The 22,614-nt window shown below is 35.4% G+C and overlaps 1 protein-coding gene across 4 annotated transcripts in view; it reads right to left on the bottom strand.

The window, feature by feature from the left end:
- Positions 1-22,614, bottom strand: part of CDIN1 (CDAN1 interacting nuclease 1) — a 214,028-nt gene that overhangs the window by 153,950 nt on the left and 37,464 nt on the right. For 3 of the 4 annotated variants that reach the window (XM_045527902.1, XM_045527895.1, XM_045527910.1), the window contains exons 2-3: positions 4,982-5,027; positions 4,029-4,093 (exon numbers count right to left, since the gene is read on the bottom strand). In XM_045527902.1, the coding sequence (XP_045383858.1) occupies positions 4,029-4,093; positions 4,982-5,027 (111 nt within the window). The remainder of the gene's footprint in view (positions 1-4,028; positions 4,094-4,981; positions 5,028-22,614) is intronic. The other variant, XM_045527919.1, reaches the window with a different exon arrangement.

Genomic DNA, 22,614 nt, shown 5'->3' with positions numbered 1-22,614 from the left:
TTTACCACGAGAGGACTCACAGGTATATCCTATGAGTGAAGTCATCCTTCAAAGATCCTCAGAGAAGGCCCACTTTATGATGTTTTCTGAGTGTGAAAGATCCATTAGCACCTAAGATTAAAACAGTAACATGTACCCATTTCGAATGTAAGACAAAGTTACTCGATCTTGAATATTTTCAAAATAATTTTAATAATAAAACTTAAAAAACCTACCAAAATTCTATGCTAAGCTTACATCTAAACACCGCCTTTTCTGAATCTCGGGAGCCCATCCCCCTTGCCACCACCACCGGACCCCCACTACCAGCTGACTTCAGAGGCTCCCCTGCTTCCAGGTGCTCACACGACGGCCTATCCTTTCATACTGCCACAGAATGATCTTCCCAACATGAAAATGTGACTGGACTACTCCTTTCTTAAAATCTACCACTGGGTCCATGCTGCCTAATAAAAAAAATATAATCCTATTCCTTTGAACAAGACCTTCAGCACTTGCCCACCTTTTCAGGCTCATCTTGCCCTTCTCCATGTGTTCTCCATGCCCTGGCCCAGGAACATGCACAGCTCTGCCACTGACTGCTTTCCCTCAGCTTGGAATGCCCACTCCTTCCTAACAAACTAGTAAAGGTGACTCTTTTATTTCTAGACTGTACATATTCAAGTTGCACTGGATACCCATCATGGCTGGAACTCCCACAGCACTCTGTATAGACGTACCCGTTAGCACTTCTCTTGCTGCATTTTACATATTTAGGTACATAGCTGTTTTCCCACTAAACGGAACAGTTGAAGGCACATACTGTGTCTTATTCACATTTGTACAGTCAACGGGATATAGTGCAAAGTAAATAGCGCTAATTGAAAAAAAAAGGTTCAAACTTTCAGAAACTATTTTTTATCATAGACTGTCAATATCATATTTAAACCAACCATTTTTCCATGTAAAAATCTGAATGAAATTCAATTGATCCGATTCTCTAAAGCTATTAAAGCTGGCCCCTCAGCCAATGTGTCAGGAGAAGTGAGGAGATGGGAGAAAATATGTCTAAACTATTGATGGGGACTTGCAAATCTGACCAACTATGTGTGTCTGCACATATGCCCATGTGCACCAATTTAGGTGAGCCTAAATAAATTTTACTAAGAATGTTTCCTGTTTGGAAATAAAATGGTATTAGTACAGTGAAAAGAATAGAGAATTGTTTTTAAAATGAACAGTCACTCGAGCTGTGTGTCTATAAATATACAACATGGAAAACTAAGGAAATTTCCTCAATAATTCAAAAGCCTGAGAAAACATTTTCTACTGCTATCTGGATATTATGTAGTTTCAGTTAACCATGATGGAATCACATTAAATACAGACTTTGAATTCTTAATTAACATCGTCTCAATGCTAGCAAGAATGCAGAGAGACAGGAATTTTTTTAGACTGCTAGTAGGAATATAACCAGTACAACATTTCTAGACAGTATTTTGGCAACATATGATAAATTTTTAAATGTTTGTACCAGTAATTACATGTATAGAAATATTAAGAAACTAATCCAAAATGCAGACTCATGCATCAAGATGTTTACCACAGTATTATTTACAATATCAGATCATCAGAAAGATGTGTTCAACAGAGAAATAATTCAGTAAATTATAATACTTTCATGATGAAGTAAGGCAATCAATAAAATGTTTACAAAAATCTTTTTACAAAATAATACTATGCCATATACATTTTTCCAAATATAAAATTCAAGATTCACAATAGCTTATACAGCTTATACCTACCTCATCTATTAAAAAATGGGCTGACAAAAGACTAGAATGAAAAATACCAGTAGATATCTCTAAGTGGCACAATTAAGGACAGTCATTCATTTCTTCTTTATACCATCACAAATGTACTTAATTTTCACAATGGGGGGGTATTACTTTATAAAAGAAAAAAATTAAATTCTTTTTAATATTTTCAAACTGCTTAAATATGTTTTACTATAACACAATTGCTCTTTATTCTAATCAGCTGGGAAACAAACAAAACATTTTAAGGCCAATTTACCTTAGCACAAACAGGGACATTTGACCTGAACATTTAAAACAAGAGGCAGGTAAGGTCAGTCCGTCTGAAAGGTAACAACATGGCCTGTCCCCAAGCACAAAGTGCAGGGCGGAAAGTCAGGGAGCAGGCTGATGAAGCAAGAAAGTCAGAATGCTTTCTTCTGAGACTGTCTATTACAATCTAACTTCATGTTTTTGTTTCAAATGCTGTGTAACTCTTTGAAATAATTAAGACTCTCCTATTTAAATAAATTTAAAGAAATACGAATATATTTCTGTATTCCCACTCAACTGTACATCACTGAGGAACCATACTTAAACATTTTTATTTCTGGCCTAAACTACCTGTCCCAGATAATCTAACAAAAGTATGCTCATATTTCAATAATTAAATTTACTTTTTAATGAAACTAAGATTTTAAAATACAGCATTTAGTGATCTTAGAAATCATCTACTTGAGTATCAGAGGGCAGACCCATCACCTGTTTAGCAGACCTTCAAATTTCTATGCTCTGTTTTCCCATGTTTATGTTACAAGGTGTTACAACCTGGACATAAAACCATACTTTCATACGACAGCCTAAGACTATACTATTTTCAAACAAGCATGTATTTTTTTTGCATGTAAATAAGTTTTCAGTCTTTCTTTAGAGGGTCTGGATACCAAAGCAGTTGTAGGATTCAGAGCACTTCATGGGCCATTCTTAGTTTTATATGTATGATTTAGGTTATGACTTTAATTTAAATGTTAATTTCACCAAGGAGGTTATGACTTTTTTATAAATCAATTCAAACTTTACAGAGGCTTGTTTAGAGAAGAACTCTACTAGATACAGAAGTGTGTGTGTATATGTGTAGCATGTACATGTATCTTTCTTTAATAGATACTACTACTCAAAACAAAACATATTTTACCACATATGGCAGAGTAAATAATTTTCTAAAAAATCTAACTTCAGTAACTTTCTGTTCAATATCCACTTCTCAATTCTAAAAAGAAATAACTTTACAGAGATGTGACACCAATATTTTATCCACATATTTATTTCATTCATAAAATTTTCATGCATAAAAATCATTCATCTAAAATCAGTGGTGTCACTCTCACCACAGAAAAGGTTGATCTGTCAATCTTAAGTGTAATAATTTAAGAGCATATTTCAAACAGTTTTCCTTCCCAATGTGCCCTTGAAATATTTAAGAAACCAACTAACAATTTCTAACGCAAACCATTAGCATTTAGTGTTACAAATTATTCAGTCATATCACAATGACAAATTTTAGAATTAAAAAAAAAATCCAGAGCTATTTTAAAGATTCTATTTGTTTCAGAACAAGAGGTTGAAAACTATCTATAATAAATTAGACTAAAATTAAAATATCCTCTGGATACTATGCTATTGATTTAATACCTAAGATTTTCTTTTAAAAATATACAGCTCCTTCAAAATGTGATAGTTATACATTAAGTCTCCATATGTCCATATTTGATATGTCTTCCTTTTTCATTTCTAAAATGGATATCCCAATACCTATGATGCAATATACAACTACATCAAAATTCAATCTTATTTTTTCAACTTGCTAATCTAAAATAAGAAATAAATACATCTGTTCGAAACTTTCACAAATATACATGTAGATATATGTATATATGAGCATATGCATTTAGACAAGATATGTACTTACAATAAGTTTCAAGTAACCAACTAAAATTTCATAATATTGTAACTACATCTCACATAGTATATGTATACATACACATGAGTCAAGATAGGCTTATCATATTATTTGGATCTACAAAACAAACCATTTGAAAACTCATTCAAAAATATACTAAAAGTTTTAAATAACATACTTAAAATGTCTTGGGCTATGATATAGAAAATTAATTTAATAATCTAATTTATTCATAATTATTATTACAATTAATAGGTACTATGATACCCTCTAGTGGGGCAGGAAGGTCATACCTCTGGTAATAACTTTCAATCGCTTCCGAAGTATGATGTTTGGCATGTGTTCTTTTAATATGTTTCTGAAACAAAACAAAAAAATCTTTATGTTGTGTCACAGATCAGGTTCAAAACAAGAATGACATATTTCTTGATCCCAACGACTAGCATATAGGGCAAACTGAATAATAGCTTGGGGATTTTGGTGGTGGTAGGACTTTTTTTCCTTCTACTCCCTGAACCTATGCATTTTAATCTCTATTGCTTGGCTGGGGTGTCTTCAGACTGTACCACAAGGTACAGTATATATGTAAAAGCCAAGAGGGTCATAGTAATTGAATCTAAATAAGTTTGCTTAGGGCTACAGAGGGCAAAGAAAAACTTGTTCCCCCTTTCAACCTTTGTATTAATTTTTCCTCGATTCAATTCCATCTAAGTCCTCTGCACTCTAGTTTTACAATCCAATTGCCATTTTTAACCAGGAAGAACATTGCTTAAAAACAACTTATTTGAAAACTACAAAAAGTAATTCCATAGAGACTTGCCACTTGACTGACACCTGTCATCTCATGATAAATGACTCCATTTTCTGCCTTTCTTGCCTTCTGCCACTCCAGCAATGGTCATTTATCATCATCTCTGTCAGCAATGGAAAGCAGCACTGACAGTGCAAGTCAGCAAACATTTAGCACATGGAACCACGCAACACAGGGAAATTATTATTGTCAGAATAATAATGGTTTAGCATAATTTATTACAGGTCCACCAAATAAGCAAAGGCTAGATGTTATTAGACAGATGGATGGGTAGGCTTGGCAGGCCTCCACCGAGACGCAGGCGGTGCTTGATGTGGAAAGGAGAACATCCTCCAACCCAATCAGAGAGCTGGCAGTTCAATTACAAAGAAATAAAGGGACATTCATCATTCAATTAGGCACCTGTCAACCCTCACAAAGGAGAAAACTTCTAACCTGGTACTCCTGGGAGAAGATGCTCAGCAGAGTGGCCTGCGATTGACTGGAACAAATAAAAGAAGGACAAAGTTAATTACTGGAGTGCACGGCAAAGAAACAAAAGAGAAAGGAGCTTCAAAGGTAGGCCTGCTGCCCTGTAATCTAACAGAACATGAAAACAAGTGTGGAAAAGTTGTTCCAGATGAACACCTCAAACAAAGGCTTCCTGCTGCTAGGTCAAGGAGAGAGAAAAAGGGAAAGGGGAAAATATGGATGGTCTCAAAGCAACTATCATATTATTTGGATTTTTTTAAACTTTAGAATGATTTGTAAATCATATCTGTAGCATGGAATGGTGTTAAAAGGGACCACAAGAAAGCAAGTCTTATTTCCATTAATAAATGATAGGGCTCAATTCCATATATAGTAGAGAACATGCAGTTCATTCACTGACAACATTCTGAAATTTATTTTGTTAGCAGACAGGTATCCTCTTCTGTAGCTATTCCAGATACAGGGGAAAAACTGTGGTGCTTACTAGAAGCAGCACAGAGACCACTGGAACATTCCCATTGATACTGTTGTGCTTTGAAAACAGAAGCGTTCACAGCAGGAAGCAGGGCCCTTGGAGTGAGTCATTCCCAAAGACTACTATAAGCCTTATTCATCTAAGACTCCATACAAGGTCGAACACCTGGCAATGAAGAAACTTGGAAAATGTTCTTCCCAAGGGGGAATTTTCCCTTGCAACTGTTAACGTTTCGAAACAGAAAGGAATTTCTCTTTCTCTAAAAAGGAATCAATACCCCAATGCTACTCTTTTTGATAAGATATACCTTATCTCCTTATCCTATCTTGAAAACAATTATTTCTATTTTCCTACCAAATGCTATCTGAATGGATTACACTTTAAATAATTCAACTTTTATAGTATGCCAAAGTACTGTGAATAATTAAAATTTATTTATTTATGAATGAAACCTTTTAAGCTCATCACAAGTACTTTGGGAGTGCAAAATAAAAATGACACCATATTTGTGTACTCACTGTCTTAGTGTTGTCATCTTCTGGACCTTTCCACCCTTACCAAATTACAAGAGTAGGTTAAAAAAAAAATACCCTAAATGGTCACCAAGGAAAACTGATACATTAAAGGATTATTTCAATAACTCAAAAGTACAGAGAAATGATTGAATACAATTATACATTCATTATAGTTCGATTTTTTCAATTTCCCTTTAAAATTGGAAACCACTTTTGTGAGAGCCAATTTTAGATACAAAATCTTCCTATTTTGCCTGGCTTGCCTGAGCTTAACATAAAAAAATCACATAACTTCGTAGGGTTGCTGATAATAATCTTCTGAAAAAACATGGCAAAATGAAGCCCAAATCTTTGTAAACTACTTAAGTGAATATGTTAGAAATGTATGTGCAGTAAAGACCCCTCCTCATTGTACAGCAAAATACATTTATGTTATTAACCATTTAATGGTACACAAAATGTCAGTCTCTATATTTCAAGAAATTTGATGAAAATAAATTTGTTTGGAATAGGCAAGTCAGGGACCAATAACCAACGAGGAGGAAACTGAATTACAAATACAATAAAATGTAATTGTAGATGCCCAGGACAGGAAGACTAAGAGACAGCTGGAGAAAAAAGTTCAAGAATAAATGGTTCGAAGCAAATAGTTGGTCAGGAGTTAACAGTACTGTATAAACCAAGGATAAGACAATGGTTAGATAGAAAACTGGGATAAGACAATGTCTTCAACTAGAAAAATGTCTTTAAACTGCAAAGAATTCAATTTTAGCTAAAACCATGGACAGAGCCTATGAAGCAACCCAGTTTTTCTGTGGCTGAGAGGGTTAGAGAGAAGATTCTAGCTTACACTGGGAGTAAAAACTAGCTAGAACTCAAAAGAGAAAATGACTGACCTACATGACAACAACAGAAAGACTTGGGTCCAAAATACTTTGGTTTTGTTTGACTAAACAAAGCTGCAGAGAACTAAGTGACCTCTTGCTAGGTAGTTTGCCAGCCAATCATCTGTTCCTGTACGTGCTACCCTTATAGAAGAATGTTCTGAGTAAGTGTCACACCATAAAGAGCAGGAAAGTAGCTTTAGTGCAACCATGATACTGACTCCAGTGTATATTATTTGTACTTTCTTCCAGTGTAGTACAGCTAAGAATGGATACCAGAGGGAAAGACTGCGCAGGAGGGAGGGAAGCAGAGTCACATGATCCCAAGGCCATAGCTATCTCTACCCTGCCCCTACTGCACCCTCCCCCAGTGTTTGATTTGTTTTGGCCAAAGGCAGCAGAACTTATGATATAAATTCAACACACAGAATATGGTTTCAGCTAAAGAGGAAAGGAGAAAATGATTCTGTACAACAAAAAGGTCCATCTTGAACAACAATCAATCAGTCAACAGTATTCACTGTACATCTACATTTCCCAAGGTAACGACTATGGGGAAATATGCCATCAAAATAAAAAATGTAAAGAAGGTGGACAGGAGTTGACTTAGAAGAAGTTTTCAACATACACACACAAAAAGGACAAAAATAAAAAAAATACACTGCCAAGTACTCACATATTTTTTAGGGAACTAGTAAATCATACCCTGAATCTTCCCATATTAATGACATCACTTAGCATATATGGTGTTACGAATTCATATATTCAGAAATGCAGTCATTTAATTTGCACCAAATATTCAAGATGTATTATTAAAACCTCATCAAAACAGTATTGCTTGTATTTTTTTCCCATGCTAATCTCCCAGATTAAGCTCCTCACCCTGCAGCTATCTGAGCAAAGGAGAGCATGTGGGTAGACCATAGAATGGCTATGTAAATCCCTGCCCAAGCCTGGGACAACAGCAGCCGTGCGGCAGCTATGTGGAAACAAGCATGAAAGACGGTGGAACGGAAGATGGAAGTAGCTAGAGGCCTTGTAGACACCGTTAAGCTGTTCAAACAACTATGGAATTGAACTGACCAGCCTCCATATTTCTTATTTTGTATATTAATACATGTCTTTTTTGTGTGTGTAACCTCAAAAACAAAGAAATAAAAGTCTGCCCAGGTTTCTGTGTTTCCTGGGAAGGAGGCACGATGGAGGGAGGGCTGTGAAACAAGGTACTCCATAATGATGGCACATGTTTGGGCTGGAATATTTGAAAGGGGTTGTCCACTCCCACACTTTCTGGTTCTCTTCTTAGCTGGCAGCTATCTTTGGCTTGCCTAAAATTGTTCCTCTGTCACTGTGTTACTAAACTGATATGCCTAGAGATCACAAACTGGTGTGTTATTTTCCCATGTAGATTTTTAAACATTGATGGGGTACTATTCTCATGTTATACTGCATTGAACGTTCTTCAAATATCAGGTTATATATAAACAGGCAATATACTAGTTCCACATATGACATTTAACTCAATGTGCCCCCAAACCCACCCAGCTAAAATATTCAGTAACCTGAAGGAACATCAGAGGATTGGGTGAGTGCAGCAGATACTAAGAGCAGAGCTTAGCACAGACATAGTTGCAATGCAACGTTCATACAAGGGTGAGGTCCTCATGGTCTCATATGGAGACCTAAAGCAAGTAGAATCTTATGAAGAAAAAGACATCACACATTTCACGTTCTTCTTCTTCTCAAATGCATAACCTCTGAAAAAGAGCATGAAGAAGTAAATACCTTTAACTTCAAACATCCTTTTGCCACAGAATCTGGAAAACTGAAATGTCTACACTCCACTGGCCTCAAAATTCTCTAAGCCAAATAAATAGTATTTCTGGAGTTTGCGAAGTAGCAAACCAATTAAAGAGAGATAAAGCAGGATACTCCTACAAAGCATTAGGCTTGGACACCTCACAGGTGCAAGACACAACCTCTCTCAATCTATGAAAGAATACAATGGAACACTGGCTCTGTGTAGTTAATAACTCAGAATGCTAGCCAAGGAATATTTTCTATTAATATAAAAGCTATGCAGCTTCCCTCTTAACCACTCCCACCCCCCCACACACCCCTACACAAAAGTTTGAAATGTAGAGCCATTTTCTTCCTCTAAAATCAAAATGTTCAACCAGACAGCGCAGCTTGATACACAATATCACAGACTATACTTATTCTTCAGGAATACAAAATGCAAAATGGAAAAGAACCTGAAGAGAGATTACTGATACGCTGGGAAATTATTAAGGGGGACAAAAGAGGAAAATCCACAAACTGAATTCAAGAATAGAGAAAAATATATCCATCCTATACCCTACCTCCATGCCTTCTCTTCCCAATTTCCTATTTCATATCAAGGATGCAGACATTTTATGCCTAATGATAGCAAATATTCCCATAAATGACTATATAGATGGCAGCATTAAACTCAATAGTAATCAACTATCACAAAAAAAAAAAGTTTGTGAAAACTATAATTCAAATATACCAATTGTCCCCTGGTGTCCATCACTGGGGGATTGGTTCCCAGACCTCCTTGGATACCCAAATCTGAAGATGTTCAAGTCCTTTATATAAAATGGCATCGTATTTGCATATAAACCTACACACATTCTCCTGCATATTTTAAATTATCTCCTGATTAATCATAATACCTCATACAATGTAAATGCTGTGTAAATAGTTGTTATACTCTATTGATTTTATTTGTATTATTTTTATTGTTATATTGTTAGTTTTATTGTTTTTAAATTCAAGTATTTTCAATCTGTTCTTGGTTGAACATACCAATGTAGAACCTGTGAATATGGAGGACCACCAATATGTGGGAAAAAAAAAGTGATTACTATCCCAGGCTCTTAACTAATTTTGCTGGTAAACTAACGTACACTCAAAATAGCTCTATATCTACTCTGTGCTTGATGCTACACTGAGAACTTTATTTTATCCTCACAACAACTCTCTGAGGTAGGTACTACTACTGTCCTTATTTTAAAGATGGGGAAATGAAGGAAGAGAAGTTAAGTAAAATATCTGATTAAACATTTAGATAAGTGGTAGCGCTGGGAATCCAAATCCAAATCCAAATCCAATTTCGTAATTCAAACTCTTAATCCCAATGCTAATCTGCCTTACTAACAGTTTCCAGAAATAGGTTCTACAAATCATGTATGTTAATACCCCTGGTTTAAGCATTTATATGATGTTACATCATTACACTCCAAACAACCTTGAAGGTGGGGCATGTGGCTTTTTTAACAGAAAACTGAAGTCACAGGAGGTCAAGTGTTTTGACCAAATTCCATGGCTTTTGACAATATTCTCTTTTTTAAAAATCAAATTGAAGTTTTCCTTTAATTCACTTCATAAAAAAAAAAAACACTGTTCTTTTATGTGTTGAAAGATAAAGGAACTACTGACTACAGGAAACAGTCAAGGATTAAAAGACTGTGTGGTAATTTCCATTATTCGCCCTGCATATAAGTATATGCAGCTAAGGTATATTTTAACCACCACTATTGGCTGAAGTGACTCTATCTGATTGCATATGTGCCTTTTGCTCAAGTGCTATTTATTTCATATAAAGCAGCTTTAAATCCTTCCCCAAACAAGGCAGGTATAAATAACCCAATCAATCTTCTCTATAGAGAACAACATCCTCCACAAGTGTTAATTTTATAAAATAACATTTAGTGAACAGTTTCCTAGTTATAAAATAGTTCATATTCTGTATAAAATCCAGATATCCACTGTTAGGATTCATTCTGGTCCATAACTTTCTTGTATTCATATACACACAAACATTTAAAAATCGTTTCAAACATACTTTTTTGTAACATGCCTTCTTTATGCAAGATACTACCATTTATCTATGCAATTACATATTCCTCTTTTGAATTATTTTTATTGTCAATAAACCCCACAAAACCCCACATGGAACAAAGGCATGGCCCAACTAATTAATATAAGTATTTAAAAAAACCAAAACAAAACCATATAATCACTTAAGTCAACAAACAGAACACTGCCAGCATTCCAAAAGACACCCTATCCAATTACCACGCCTTCCCTCTCACAAATGAACAAATTCTCCTGATCATTTCTGGCTTTTCTTCAGTTTTACCATCTAAATATGTACCCCTGGGTTCCATAGGTTAGCTTTGCCTGTTTGGAAACTACATTAAGCGCATTACACAGTAGGCACTCTGGTGTATCTGGCTTCTGCCACGCAACGATATGTCTGTAAGAATCATCCATGTTAATTAATGTAACTACAGCTAATTCATTTTCATTGCTATATAGTATAATCTGTTGTATAAGTATATGCCAAATTTATCTATTCTATTGTGAATATTGCTGCTGTGAACTCACAAGTCTCTTGGTGTACATTTGCACATTTCTGATAGGTACATATGTAGGAGTAGAATCCTGGGTCATCTGACATGTAAATCTCCACTTTAGTAGATATTGTCAAACAATTTTTCAAGCATCTGTGACAAGTTTAAACTCCCACAAGCTCTACAGAAGTGATCCCATTGCTGTACATCCTTGTCACACTTTCTCCCAGTCCACAGCTTGCCTTTTCATTTTCTTTGTGGTGCCTTTTGAATTGTATAAGTTTTTATTTTGAAGAAGTTCAAATTATTAATTCTTTCATTTTGTTCAGTACTTTCTGTGCCTTGTCTAAGAAATCTTTGCCTACCCACATTCTTGAAGATATTTTCATATATCTTCTTTTAGAAGATTAATACTTGCTTTTACATTTAGGTCTATGATCTATCTCAAATTAATTTTTTGTGTTAAGGTAGGTGTCACAGTTTTTGCTATTTTCACACAAATATACAATTGACCATATACTATTTGCCCACTGCATTATGTTTGTGCCTCTGAGGAAACCAAATATCTAAGACTCTATTTTGGAATTTCCAATCTGTTCCACTGATTTATATTTTTATCTTTACAAGATACCATACCACTTTCATTACTGTATCTAAACCATGTATATTTATTGTAAGTACTGATATATTCAGGTTTAAATCTATCATTTCACTAAATGCTGTCTTACCTACTATATTTGTCTTTTCTCTTGTGTTCTTTTCAATTCATTTAATACTTATTATTTTTCCTTTTGCAATTTAAAAGTTACATACTCTTTTACCTTCTCCTGGCACATAGGATATTACTGACTTTAAGTCTACATATATCTTAAATCTCCACAAGACATTGTTATTGTTTTATATACTCTCTGTTCATTCAGATTTACCCACATATGTATAATCTCATTGCTCTTTACTCCTTCCATCTCTACTATTCTCACTTTCTTTTAATAATTATTATCAGTGAAGATTTCTTGGTGATGTCAGTTAATAGTCAAATTGTGGCTCTTTTCAATGACAATCTGTCTTATTCCTCTACCTGGTTTTAAGAATTTCTTTTATCTTTGGTTTTCAGGAGTTTTAACTGTAAAATTATGCTTAGAATTTATTGGACTTAAATATGATACTGGGTGCCTTCTATCATTTTGGAAATACACTTGACCATGATTTCTTTAAACATTGCTTTTTCATTCTTTCTAGCCCTCCTGAGACTCCAGGTAAGTACATATTAGCCCTCCCTTCTGTATATTTTATCTCTTTTTTCTTCATACATTCCACCCTTTTGTCATTATTTGTTAAATTCTAGGTATTTTCTTGTGACCCATCTTCCATTGCACTAATTCTCTCTTCAGTAATATCTAATTTACTGTTAAATCCATCCAATTTTGGTTACTGTATTTTTCAGTTCTAGATTTTCTATTTAATTTCTTTTCATCTAAGTTCCCTGCAGAATGTTTCAATATTTTTTTGAACTCCATGAAAAAGTATAATTCTAAAAATTCTTTTTGATAGTTCCAATAACTGGAGCCCCTTCAAGTTTAGTTCTAAGCTTTCACTGTCTCTCATTCATGTTGTCATGTCTCCTTCAGCAACTAAGCACTTCTCACTATGTGGCAAACTACAGTCATCTGTCAGTATGCTCAGGGGAACGGTTCTAGGACTCCTGAGTATACTCCAAATTGGTGCATACTCAAGTCCCGAAGTCTGTCCTGTGGAACCCGCTTGATACAAAAAGTCAGCCCTCCACATATGTGGGTTTTCAACCTGGCAAATACTTTATTTTCAATCTGCATTTTGCTGAAAAAAAGTCTGTGTATAAGTGGATCTACACAGTTCAAACCCATGTTGTTCAAGGGTCCACTGTACGTGAAAAACTGCTTTATAAAAAATCTGAAGACTAAAATGATGTTATCTTCCTCCAGAGAGGATTCTGGTCTGATACTAGGGGTACCAGGAGTCCTAGATCACTTTAGTCCAATTTCAGATGTTAATTTTTTATGCTGATCAGGTAAATTTGAAACTGTCATATAAAGATCTTTTAATTTCAGTTCACATTTACTGCTAGGGTATAGTCCTTTAGAGTCCCAGACCAAAGCTTAGGATATTTATAAGAGCACCCACCTTTGGTGGACACTGATCTCTAAACTTTGTCCCCTAGCCCTATAAAGCTATCAAAAGTTCTGCTCAGGACTTGACTATATCTCATCAAAAGGTAACTAAATTAGAATTCAATGATTAAAAAGGTAGTCCCCCAAAAATATTTTCAAAAATTAAAAAATATTCTTAAAGAGTAAGTCACTATGAAAATAACAAAAATATGTAAAATTGAGCAATGATAGTGGTATGTCTCAAAATTTGTGGGAAATTTATATCATTAATTGGACATTAGGAAGAAAAGAGACAAGACTTGATTTTTATTGCACGAGGTTTTAGCAAACTATAGATACTAGCAAACAAAATAAAATACGAAATGAAGTAAGAGAATCAAGAAGGAAGAAAACAAGGAAACTCTCCTTATTTGCAAATGAGATGGATTTCCACATAGAAAATAACAAGAGATTCTTGTTATGAAACTATGAAAACTAATAAGAGATCTCAGAAAGGTAACTAAATAAAAAATCAATATAAAATATAAAAAGAATGCTTATAAACCAGTAATATTCTATGAGAAAATGGAATAAAAAATAGATCTCATTCACAATAAAAACTATAGTCTTTACAAATATATTTCCTAAATGTATAAAACCTTTGAAGAAAGTTACAAAACAGTACTGAAGAGCATAAATAAGTTTCTGACTAAATGCAGAGATGTGATATTTTTATAAAAAAAAGTAAAGCAAGTAGAAAGATAGTATAGATAAAACAGTCGATTCTCCACATATTAATCTATAATTTTAATGAAAACTCAACCAAACTCACATCAGAGTCTTCTGGTAGAACATGATAAATTTATGTTAAAATCCAAGAAGAACTATAACTCTGACTCAAATTTTACAAAAGCAAATTATGTAACCAAAACGTGTGTGCCCTGTAATATTCTGAAATTTTTAAAAAAATCCAAGAATACATAGTCAAGAATAGTTAACAAATTCTGAAAAGCAAAAACAAAGTAGGGAACTTACTTTACCAGGTATCAACATGGATAAATGTCAAAAACATAGTATTTACTGAAAAAAAGCATGTTATATTAATAGAATTATATACACATCTGATACCATTTATATAAAGTATCAAACCTGTTTTTCATCCAACCTATATGTGGATGTAGTAAAAGAAACATATGGACTGATAAACACTAAACTAAGGACAATAGTTACCTCAGATGAAGGAGAAGAGGAAAGAAATTAGGGGAAAGTATATTCAGCTATATCTATATTTTATTTTTTAAAAAACTAAAAATTGGAAGGGGAAAGGGAATGTAGGCCAATGTTAGAATACTTTATTTTCATAAAAGTAAAAGGGATCTGAAGCAAATATAAACAAAGGTAGATTCAAAGGATTCATTTATTATTCTCTATTCTTTTACATTTTGTGCTATATTTCATAATAAAATTAAATAGGTAGGAAAAAAGGAAAGAACAAAAATTGAGGAGTTGGATAAATTGAACTTTATGATTCTTTTCTGCTCTAAGTCCCACCCTATTCTAAATGTTCAGATTTAATTAGAGTCTTAAGTACCTATACTTCTTTCATTTCTAATTAAATTTCAGTATTAACTTTTTAGAACAAGTCATAACATAAATCAGATAAAGAATAGGAAGACAGGGTGACACTTAATTTCACTTGCAAGACCAGACTTCTGGTCATTTTTATCTAAAGTAATCCCAATAACTTCGACACATTATATAAATATTAATAATAGATTTGTAATACACATTTATCAGTCATCTTTTAAAATGTAGTCTCTTCTTCTCTTCAGTTTTCTCTTTTGCCCTATATGCTGCTGGGGCAAGTGAACCCTCTCTTCCTCCTCTGGAGGTCTGCTAATTTGAGTCTATAAAATAAACTGACAATAGACAGATTAACAGGAGAAAAGGCACACAAATTTATTATGTGTGTGCGCACACACAGGGGTCCCACAAAGTGTGAGATACAAAGAAGGGATGGTTGAGGCTGTGGGAGGGTGAAGGGAGGAACTGTACTGCAAACAAAGCTTGTCATCTTATACAGGGAAGGTCTCCCACAGCCCTCAGAATAGATGAAAAGTCTTGTCTGGGTGTCGGGGGCTAGGCCTAGAGACCTGTTAGCCTTCTGTGATATGAGTTAATCTTCTTGGTTAATGTGAATTTCAGAGAGGGGTTCCTGACAATCACACCTTTCTGGAGAAATTTCCCTTAGTTACCTATGATCCAGCAATTCCACTCCTAGGAACTTCAGAGAAAGCCCCTTTCTGTGCTTCAGGAGAGGTGGAAGGGCAAGAGACAGGGGAAGAGAAGGTCAGAGAGACCTTGGTTTTGATGCTGCTTCTTGAGTTCAAAATATCCAAAATTTCAAGGTGCCATATTTTGGGGTATGAGCTCCAGTATAGTGCTCAGCTGAGTGACATTGTACCCTGTTGTGTTCCCAACAAATACTTCTGCAACTCCCAAATATACATGCATATATATATTATATATATAAACACACACACATATACACACACACACATAGAAAGTGAGAGCAAATGAGAGTGAGAGAGCAAGAGAGAGAGAGATCTCCAGCCTCTACCTCTACTCAGAGTCCTAGTTTCAATTTATAGCTACTCATGGGGACATTTCACCTATTTGACCATACATATCTTTAAATTAAATTTACCACCACCTTCTTTTCCCACAAACGTGTTTTTATATCCAACTTCCCTTAAATCAGTTATTTCCATAAACACAGAGGCCCGAGCAAGAAATCCCTGGGTCATTCTTGACCCTTCCCTCTTCCTCACACCTGAAACATCTAACAAGCCACCAAGTCTTGTTGATCCTACCACTAGAAGTTTCTTCACATTTGTCCCTACTCCCATGTATACTAAAAGTTTCCTGATTTATATCCCTCACTTCCTTTCTCTATACCTTTTAATACAACCTCCAATTTACCAAGGATGTTTCTAGAATACACATCTGATTATGCTGCCCTCTTGGCCTGAAAATCCCCAGGAGGTGTCACTGCCTACAGGATGATGTTCAAGTGCATTACAAAGCACTTGAGGTCTTTCTCCACCTGGCCCCTTCTTTCTAGCCTCTCACAGCTCTTTCCTGCTTTCAATCCCCCAAGCAGTTTTGATTTTAATCTCACATCACTATAAACTGCTGTGTTCTTTCTGAAGTCTAGAATATTCTTCTAAACAAAAAAAAAAAAGAATATTCTTCTCTGCTTACTATACTTGGAGAACTTCTACTCTTAGAGTAATAATTGAACTCAGGATTCTCCTATATAACATGCGATCACTATGAAATCAAGTTATTTTACTAAAAAGTGTATTTCAAGAGACAAGGTATCATAGGATTTTGAAAATTAAGCCCAACCCTCTCAGTTTAGAAAAGTTGAAAGTAAGGCCACAGAAATTAAATGATTTGGCCAAGGTCACACAAAGCTTTATTTTACCCCAAGTACAGGTAAACCAAGGAAAAAATAAGTGCGCTATAAGTGAGACTTACTGAAGTAAAACTTCATGACATCTTAACATGGGAATATAGGAATATTACATATTTTAACACAGTTTTATGATTTCAGTAATCATATGTATTTATGACCAATGTATATGAGTTACACCATAAATATAAATACCTATTCTATAGAAGAAAGGAACTCATACTCTAAATCTGCAGCCCCCAACGCCCACGCTGCAGACCAGTACTGGTCCATGCCTGTTGGAACCTGTTAGGAACCGGGGCACGTGGCAGGAGGTGAGCAGTAGGTGAGCAACTATTCTCCATCGCTCACATCACTGCCTGAACTCCGCCTCCTGTCAGATCAGCAACAGCATTAGATTCTCACTGGAGTGTGAACCCTACCATAAATTGCGCAAGCGAGGGATCTAGGTTGCACACTCCTTATGAGAATCTAATGCCTGACGATCTGGGGAGCGGCTGCAAATACAGATTATCATTAGCAGAGAGGTTTGATTGCACAGAGACCATAATAAATCAGTTGCTTGCAGACTCAAATCAAAACCCTAACAGTGAGTGCAAGTGACAATGTATTGATAATAGAAATAAAGTGCACAATAAGTGTAGTCCACTTGAATCATCCTGAAACCATGCCCTCACTCAGGTCCACAGAAAAACTGTTTTCCATGAAACTGATCCCTGGTGCCAAAAAGGTTGGGGACCACTGCTCTAAATCATAAATATTCCAGTTATGTGAATATGAATATTTATAGTGGAATGCATGCAAAAAAAAGAATATAAACAAAGTCAATCTATACCATCTCTTCCTTTCTTATTTAGGAAAAATAAATGGGAGGAAAAAAAGAACCTAGTTTTTAAGTGGGCAAAGAACTTGAACAGACATTTCTCCAAAGATGACATATAAACTGCTAATCAGCACATGAGAAGATGCTCAACATCATTATTCATTAGGGAAAGGCAAATCAAAACCACAATGAGACCTCTTCACATCCACTAATATGGCTAGAATAAAAAAGACAGATATTAACAAGTGTTAGCAAGGTTGTACAGAAACTGGAACATCGCTGGTAGAACTGCAAAATGGTATAGCTGCTTTGGAAAACAATTTGTTGGTTTCTCAACATATTAAACACAGAGTTACAACATGATGCAGCAATTCCACTCCTAGGTATATACTCAAGAGAACTAAAAACACATTTCAACACAAAAGTCCATAGCCAAAAATATTCATTATTCATAGTAGCCAAAATATAGAAACAGCCCAAATATCCATTAATTAACGAATGGATAAATAAAATGTGACATATCCATATAATGGAATATTACCTAGCAGTAATAATGAAGTACTGATTTATGCTATGATGCAAATAAATTTTAAAAATATAATGAATGGAAAAATACAATCACAAAGGCTACATATTGTATGATTGCATTTATACAAAATATCTAGAATAGGAAAATCAATAGAAATAGCAAATAGATTAGTGCTTGTCAGGGACAAAGAAGGGAAGGATGAGTAATGACTACTAATGGGTATGAAATTTCTTTTGGGGGTGATGAAAATGTTCTGAAATTAGGTAGTGGTAATAGCTTTGCAACTTAGTGAATATGCTAAAAACCACTGAATTACACATTTTAAAAGGGTGAAATTTATAGTGTATAAATATCTCAGTAAAGCTGTTCTTTAAAAGATGGACAAGCAAAATTATGAACTTTTTTTTCCTCTAGGACAGTTCTATTTTTTCCCTCTATAAATGCAAAATTTTAAGGACGATCTCACAACATGGAAAGTGATTATTTTTCCAGGTTACGTGTCATTTCCCCTGATTTAGGAAAACTTTTCAGTCCTTCAGAATATTAGTTTTCCCTTACAAATTTCTGATAAGCAGCTGCTATAGTTTGGTTTGTTTGACCCCACCAAATCCCATGTTGAAATCTGATTCCCTATGTTGGAGGTGGGGCCTAATGGGAGGTGTTTGGGCCATGCGGGTGGATCCCTCATGAGTGTCTTGGTGCCCTCCTCACGAAAATGAGTTCTCCCTCTATTAGTTCCTACAAGAGCTAGATGTTCAAAAGAATCTGGCACCTCCCTCTGCACGTGTGCTCACTCTCGCTCTCTCTCACGCACCCATGTGTGCTGTCTTACTCCCCCTTCTCTGTCTCTCCCTCTCTCCCTCTCTTGCCATGTGATCTCTGCACATGCCATCTCCCCTTCCTCTTCCACCATGAATGGAAGCAGCTTGAAGCCCTCACCAGAAGCAGATGTTGGTGCCATGCTTCTAGTATAATCTGAAGAACTGGGAGCCAAATAAGCCACTTTCCTTATAAATTATGCAGCCTTAGGTATTCTTTTATAGTGATACAAATGAACTAAGGCAGCATTCTTATGCATTCCACAAGTATCTATTACACAACAGAAAGCATCAAAAGTTGTATTGTCAAAGAAGAATCAATAGAAGTATTGTCTTACTGTCTTTATGCTTGAGGTGCTTAAAATCTAATTGTAAAAATCGTTTAATATATTTAAGTCTCAGTTTCACCATCTGTAAATAGATTCATGACTTCTTTAGAATCCATTTTCATCTCGAAAGTTCTATGATTTTATCAGTTCTACAATGGAGAAGAGTTAAACTTGTTAAATTCCTCTCTGCTTGTAGCCCTAAAACTTTTAACTACAATTTACCAGCAAAGTGTGCCTTGGTCCTAATAATGATTACCTGTAATGAGATGGTCAGTGGACATTTCTGTGTGAGCCTGTTATAGCAGTTCTATTCTAAGTCAACGGTTAGAGTGATTAAATTGTTTATTAAGACCCTTAGGCATTTAAAATAATCAGACCACAGGGTGAGAAGGAGGAAAAAAATAAGTAATTCCTTTCATTCACCACTGATTATAAGGTACCTCCAACAGAGGTTAAATAATCACCTCATGGGTCTAACACCACAACCATTTCACTGCTGAAATCCCAGCCTCCCCCAAATTACCTTATTTTTCTGATATAAGACTAAACCCAGATATTTCATAAAAGAACCACCAGATCCTTAGGAGAAGGTCTCTGATTTGAACTAGGTTATCAGAGGAAAAGAGATAAGAAGGTTATGGGGATCTATAATCCCCTTGCCCCCCACCTCTTTGTAGAAACTTCAAATTAAATTATTTGTTTGGTTCTCAAGATTTTTATCATTGTGGCCCGATGTTAAGGAAAACAGAGGTGATCGTATTCTTAAACTGAGTTTAGTTTTAAAAGGGCATTTGCCAAAAAAAGGTTCAAAATATAAAATGTGACATTAGGCAACGGTAATATCAATTTTTACTAAAGTGATAAAAATCACTTCTCTAACAAGCAATGTTCAGCATAATTTAGTAGGCAATTTATGATATTATTACTATGAATGAGATAACTCTTAACCACTAAATAAGCAATAATCATTACCTTTCTACTCCACTGTATCCTTTTTTGCCTTTTCTTCTACAAAAGTCCTAGACTTAAAAATAGTATCAAATAACATTGTTAGTTTTTCCTCAGTAATATTCAGTGCTAAAAAGATAGTCAATTCTGACATATCTCAGATGGTTTCTTAAACCAACTGCTTATCAAAATCAAATGAATTAATTTTGCTTTCTCAAGCCTTTAATCTTACAAATAAAAATTTGCTAAACACCCTACCATCACCAAACACTTCAGCTTCCTATGGGCTGCTGTAACAAATTACCACAACCTTTGTGGCTTAAAACAACAGAAATTTATTCTCTCACAGTTCTGGAGGCCGGAAGTCCAAAATCATTACCACTGGGCCAAAATCAACGTGTTGGCAGGGCTGTGCTCTCTCCAGAGGCTCTAGAAGAGAATCCTCATCTGTTTCAGCTCTGGTGGCTACCTCATTCCTTACCTCATGGCTGCATCAGTCCAATTTTCAAGACCAACATCTCCAAATCTCTTTCCGCTCCATCTTCACATCGTCTTTTAAGTGTGTGTGGTAAAACCTTCCTCTGCTTCCCTCGTCTCAGGACACACGTGATTCCATTTAGGGCCCATCCTGGTAATGCAGGATAATCCCTCCCTCTCAAGATCCTTAAATTAATCACATCTGCAAAGATCCTAAATCTATGCAAGGGAACGTTTACAGGTTCTATGGCGTAGGACCTACTATCTTGAAGGGGTCATTTTTCAACCTACCACCATTCACCCTCTGGCCTCAAAGATTCACATCTGTCCCACATGCAAAATACATTCACGCTCTCCCAACATCCCCAAAAGTATCAACCCATTACAGAATTAACTCAAGTCCAAAATCTCATCTAAACAGCATTATCTCAAAAACCCCCAAATCTTATCCTCTAAATCCGGCATGAGTGAGATTCTGGGTATCATTCATCCTGATCATTTCTAGATATTTACCACACAAAGCACGATACACGAATGCTTATAGCAGCTTTCTCTGTATTGGAAAGGACACAAACATCCCTCAACCGGGGAATGGATTAATGAACAGATACCTCCTGCAATAACGCAAGCAACAATATGGAAAAATCGCAAATGTGTTATACTAAGTAAAAGAAGCCAAACTCAAAGGCTATCTACCACATGATTCCATTTCTACGGCTTTCTAGAAAAGGAAAACTATAGCAACAGAAAGCAGATCAGTGCTGCTTAGGTGCTGAGGCTGGGGAGGAATTGATCACAGAAGGGCAAATGGGAATTTTAGGGGGTGATACATGTGTTTAACATCTCGATTGTGATAGTGGTTACATGACTCCATGTGTTTGTCAAAACTAACAGAACTGTATAGAAAAAGAATGAATTTAACTGTATGTAAATCAATAATAAATCCAATAAAAATTGAAAAGAATAATATTTACAGTTTTCCATACATTTACTTTAGCCAATGTTCCATAAACACACGCTGGCCTGGTACCAAAAAAAAAATTTATATACATTACATATATATCTAGTATATTTTAATTTTAATATATATTTAAATATATCTTATTATAATAACAAAGAAAAATATGCCTAATGCAAAATATATAATCTATAAAAACAGATACACTATTTTTGCAGAGTTTACCTTGAATAAATTTACAGATTGTAATCTCATCAAAAAATATGTAAATTTGACAAAAAAGATAAAATAATCCAATGATTAAACATAATAGTTGAGGCCACAATTCAGTGATCCTCAAATCACCTTGAAGGATTAATGGGTGTTATGGACTAAATCTTTGTCCACCCAAAATTCACAAGTTGAAGTCCTAACCCCCAATGTGATGGTATTTGGAGATGGGGCCATTAGGAGGTAATTAGAATTAGATGAGGTCATGAGGGTGGGGTCCTGATGATGGAATTAGTAGCCTTAAGACGAGAAAGAGCCAGGGGTCATAGCGCGCGCCTGGAGTCCCAGCACTGGGAAGACTGAGACAGGAGGATCTCTGGAGCCCAGGAGTTCTGGGCTGTCAGTGAATGATGCATCGATATGATGCCACCCAGAAGCAAGCGAAGGAGTGGTACCAGGTTGCCTAAGGAGGGGTGAACTGGTCCAGGTCCTGTGCTGCCTGGGCAACATAGCAAGACTCCATCTCTTAAAAAAAAAAAAAAAAGAGGGAAGAAGAAGAGAAAATGAGAGACGAGATCTCCATGCATTCACTGAGAAGAGGACACAGCAAGTAGGTGGCCATCCACAAGCCAGGAAGAGGGCCCT

Source organism: Lemur catta, chromosome 1 (assembly GCF_020740605.2).
Source record: "Lemur catta isolate mLemCat1 chromosome 1, mLemCat1.pri, whole genome shotgun sequence".
Taxonomy (NCBI): domain Eukaryota; kingdom Metazoa; phylum Chordata; class Mammalia; order Primates; family Lemuridae; genus Lemur; species Lemur catta.
The sequence above is the reverse complement of the archived record's forward strand: the minus strand, read 5'-3'. Positions and strand labels throughout refer to the sequence as shown.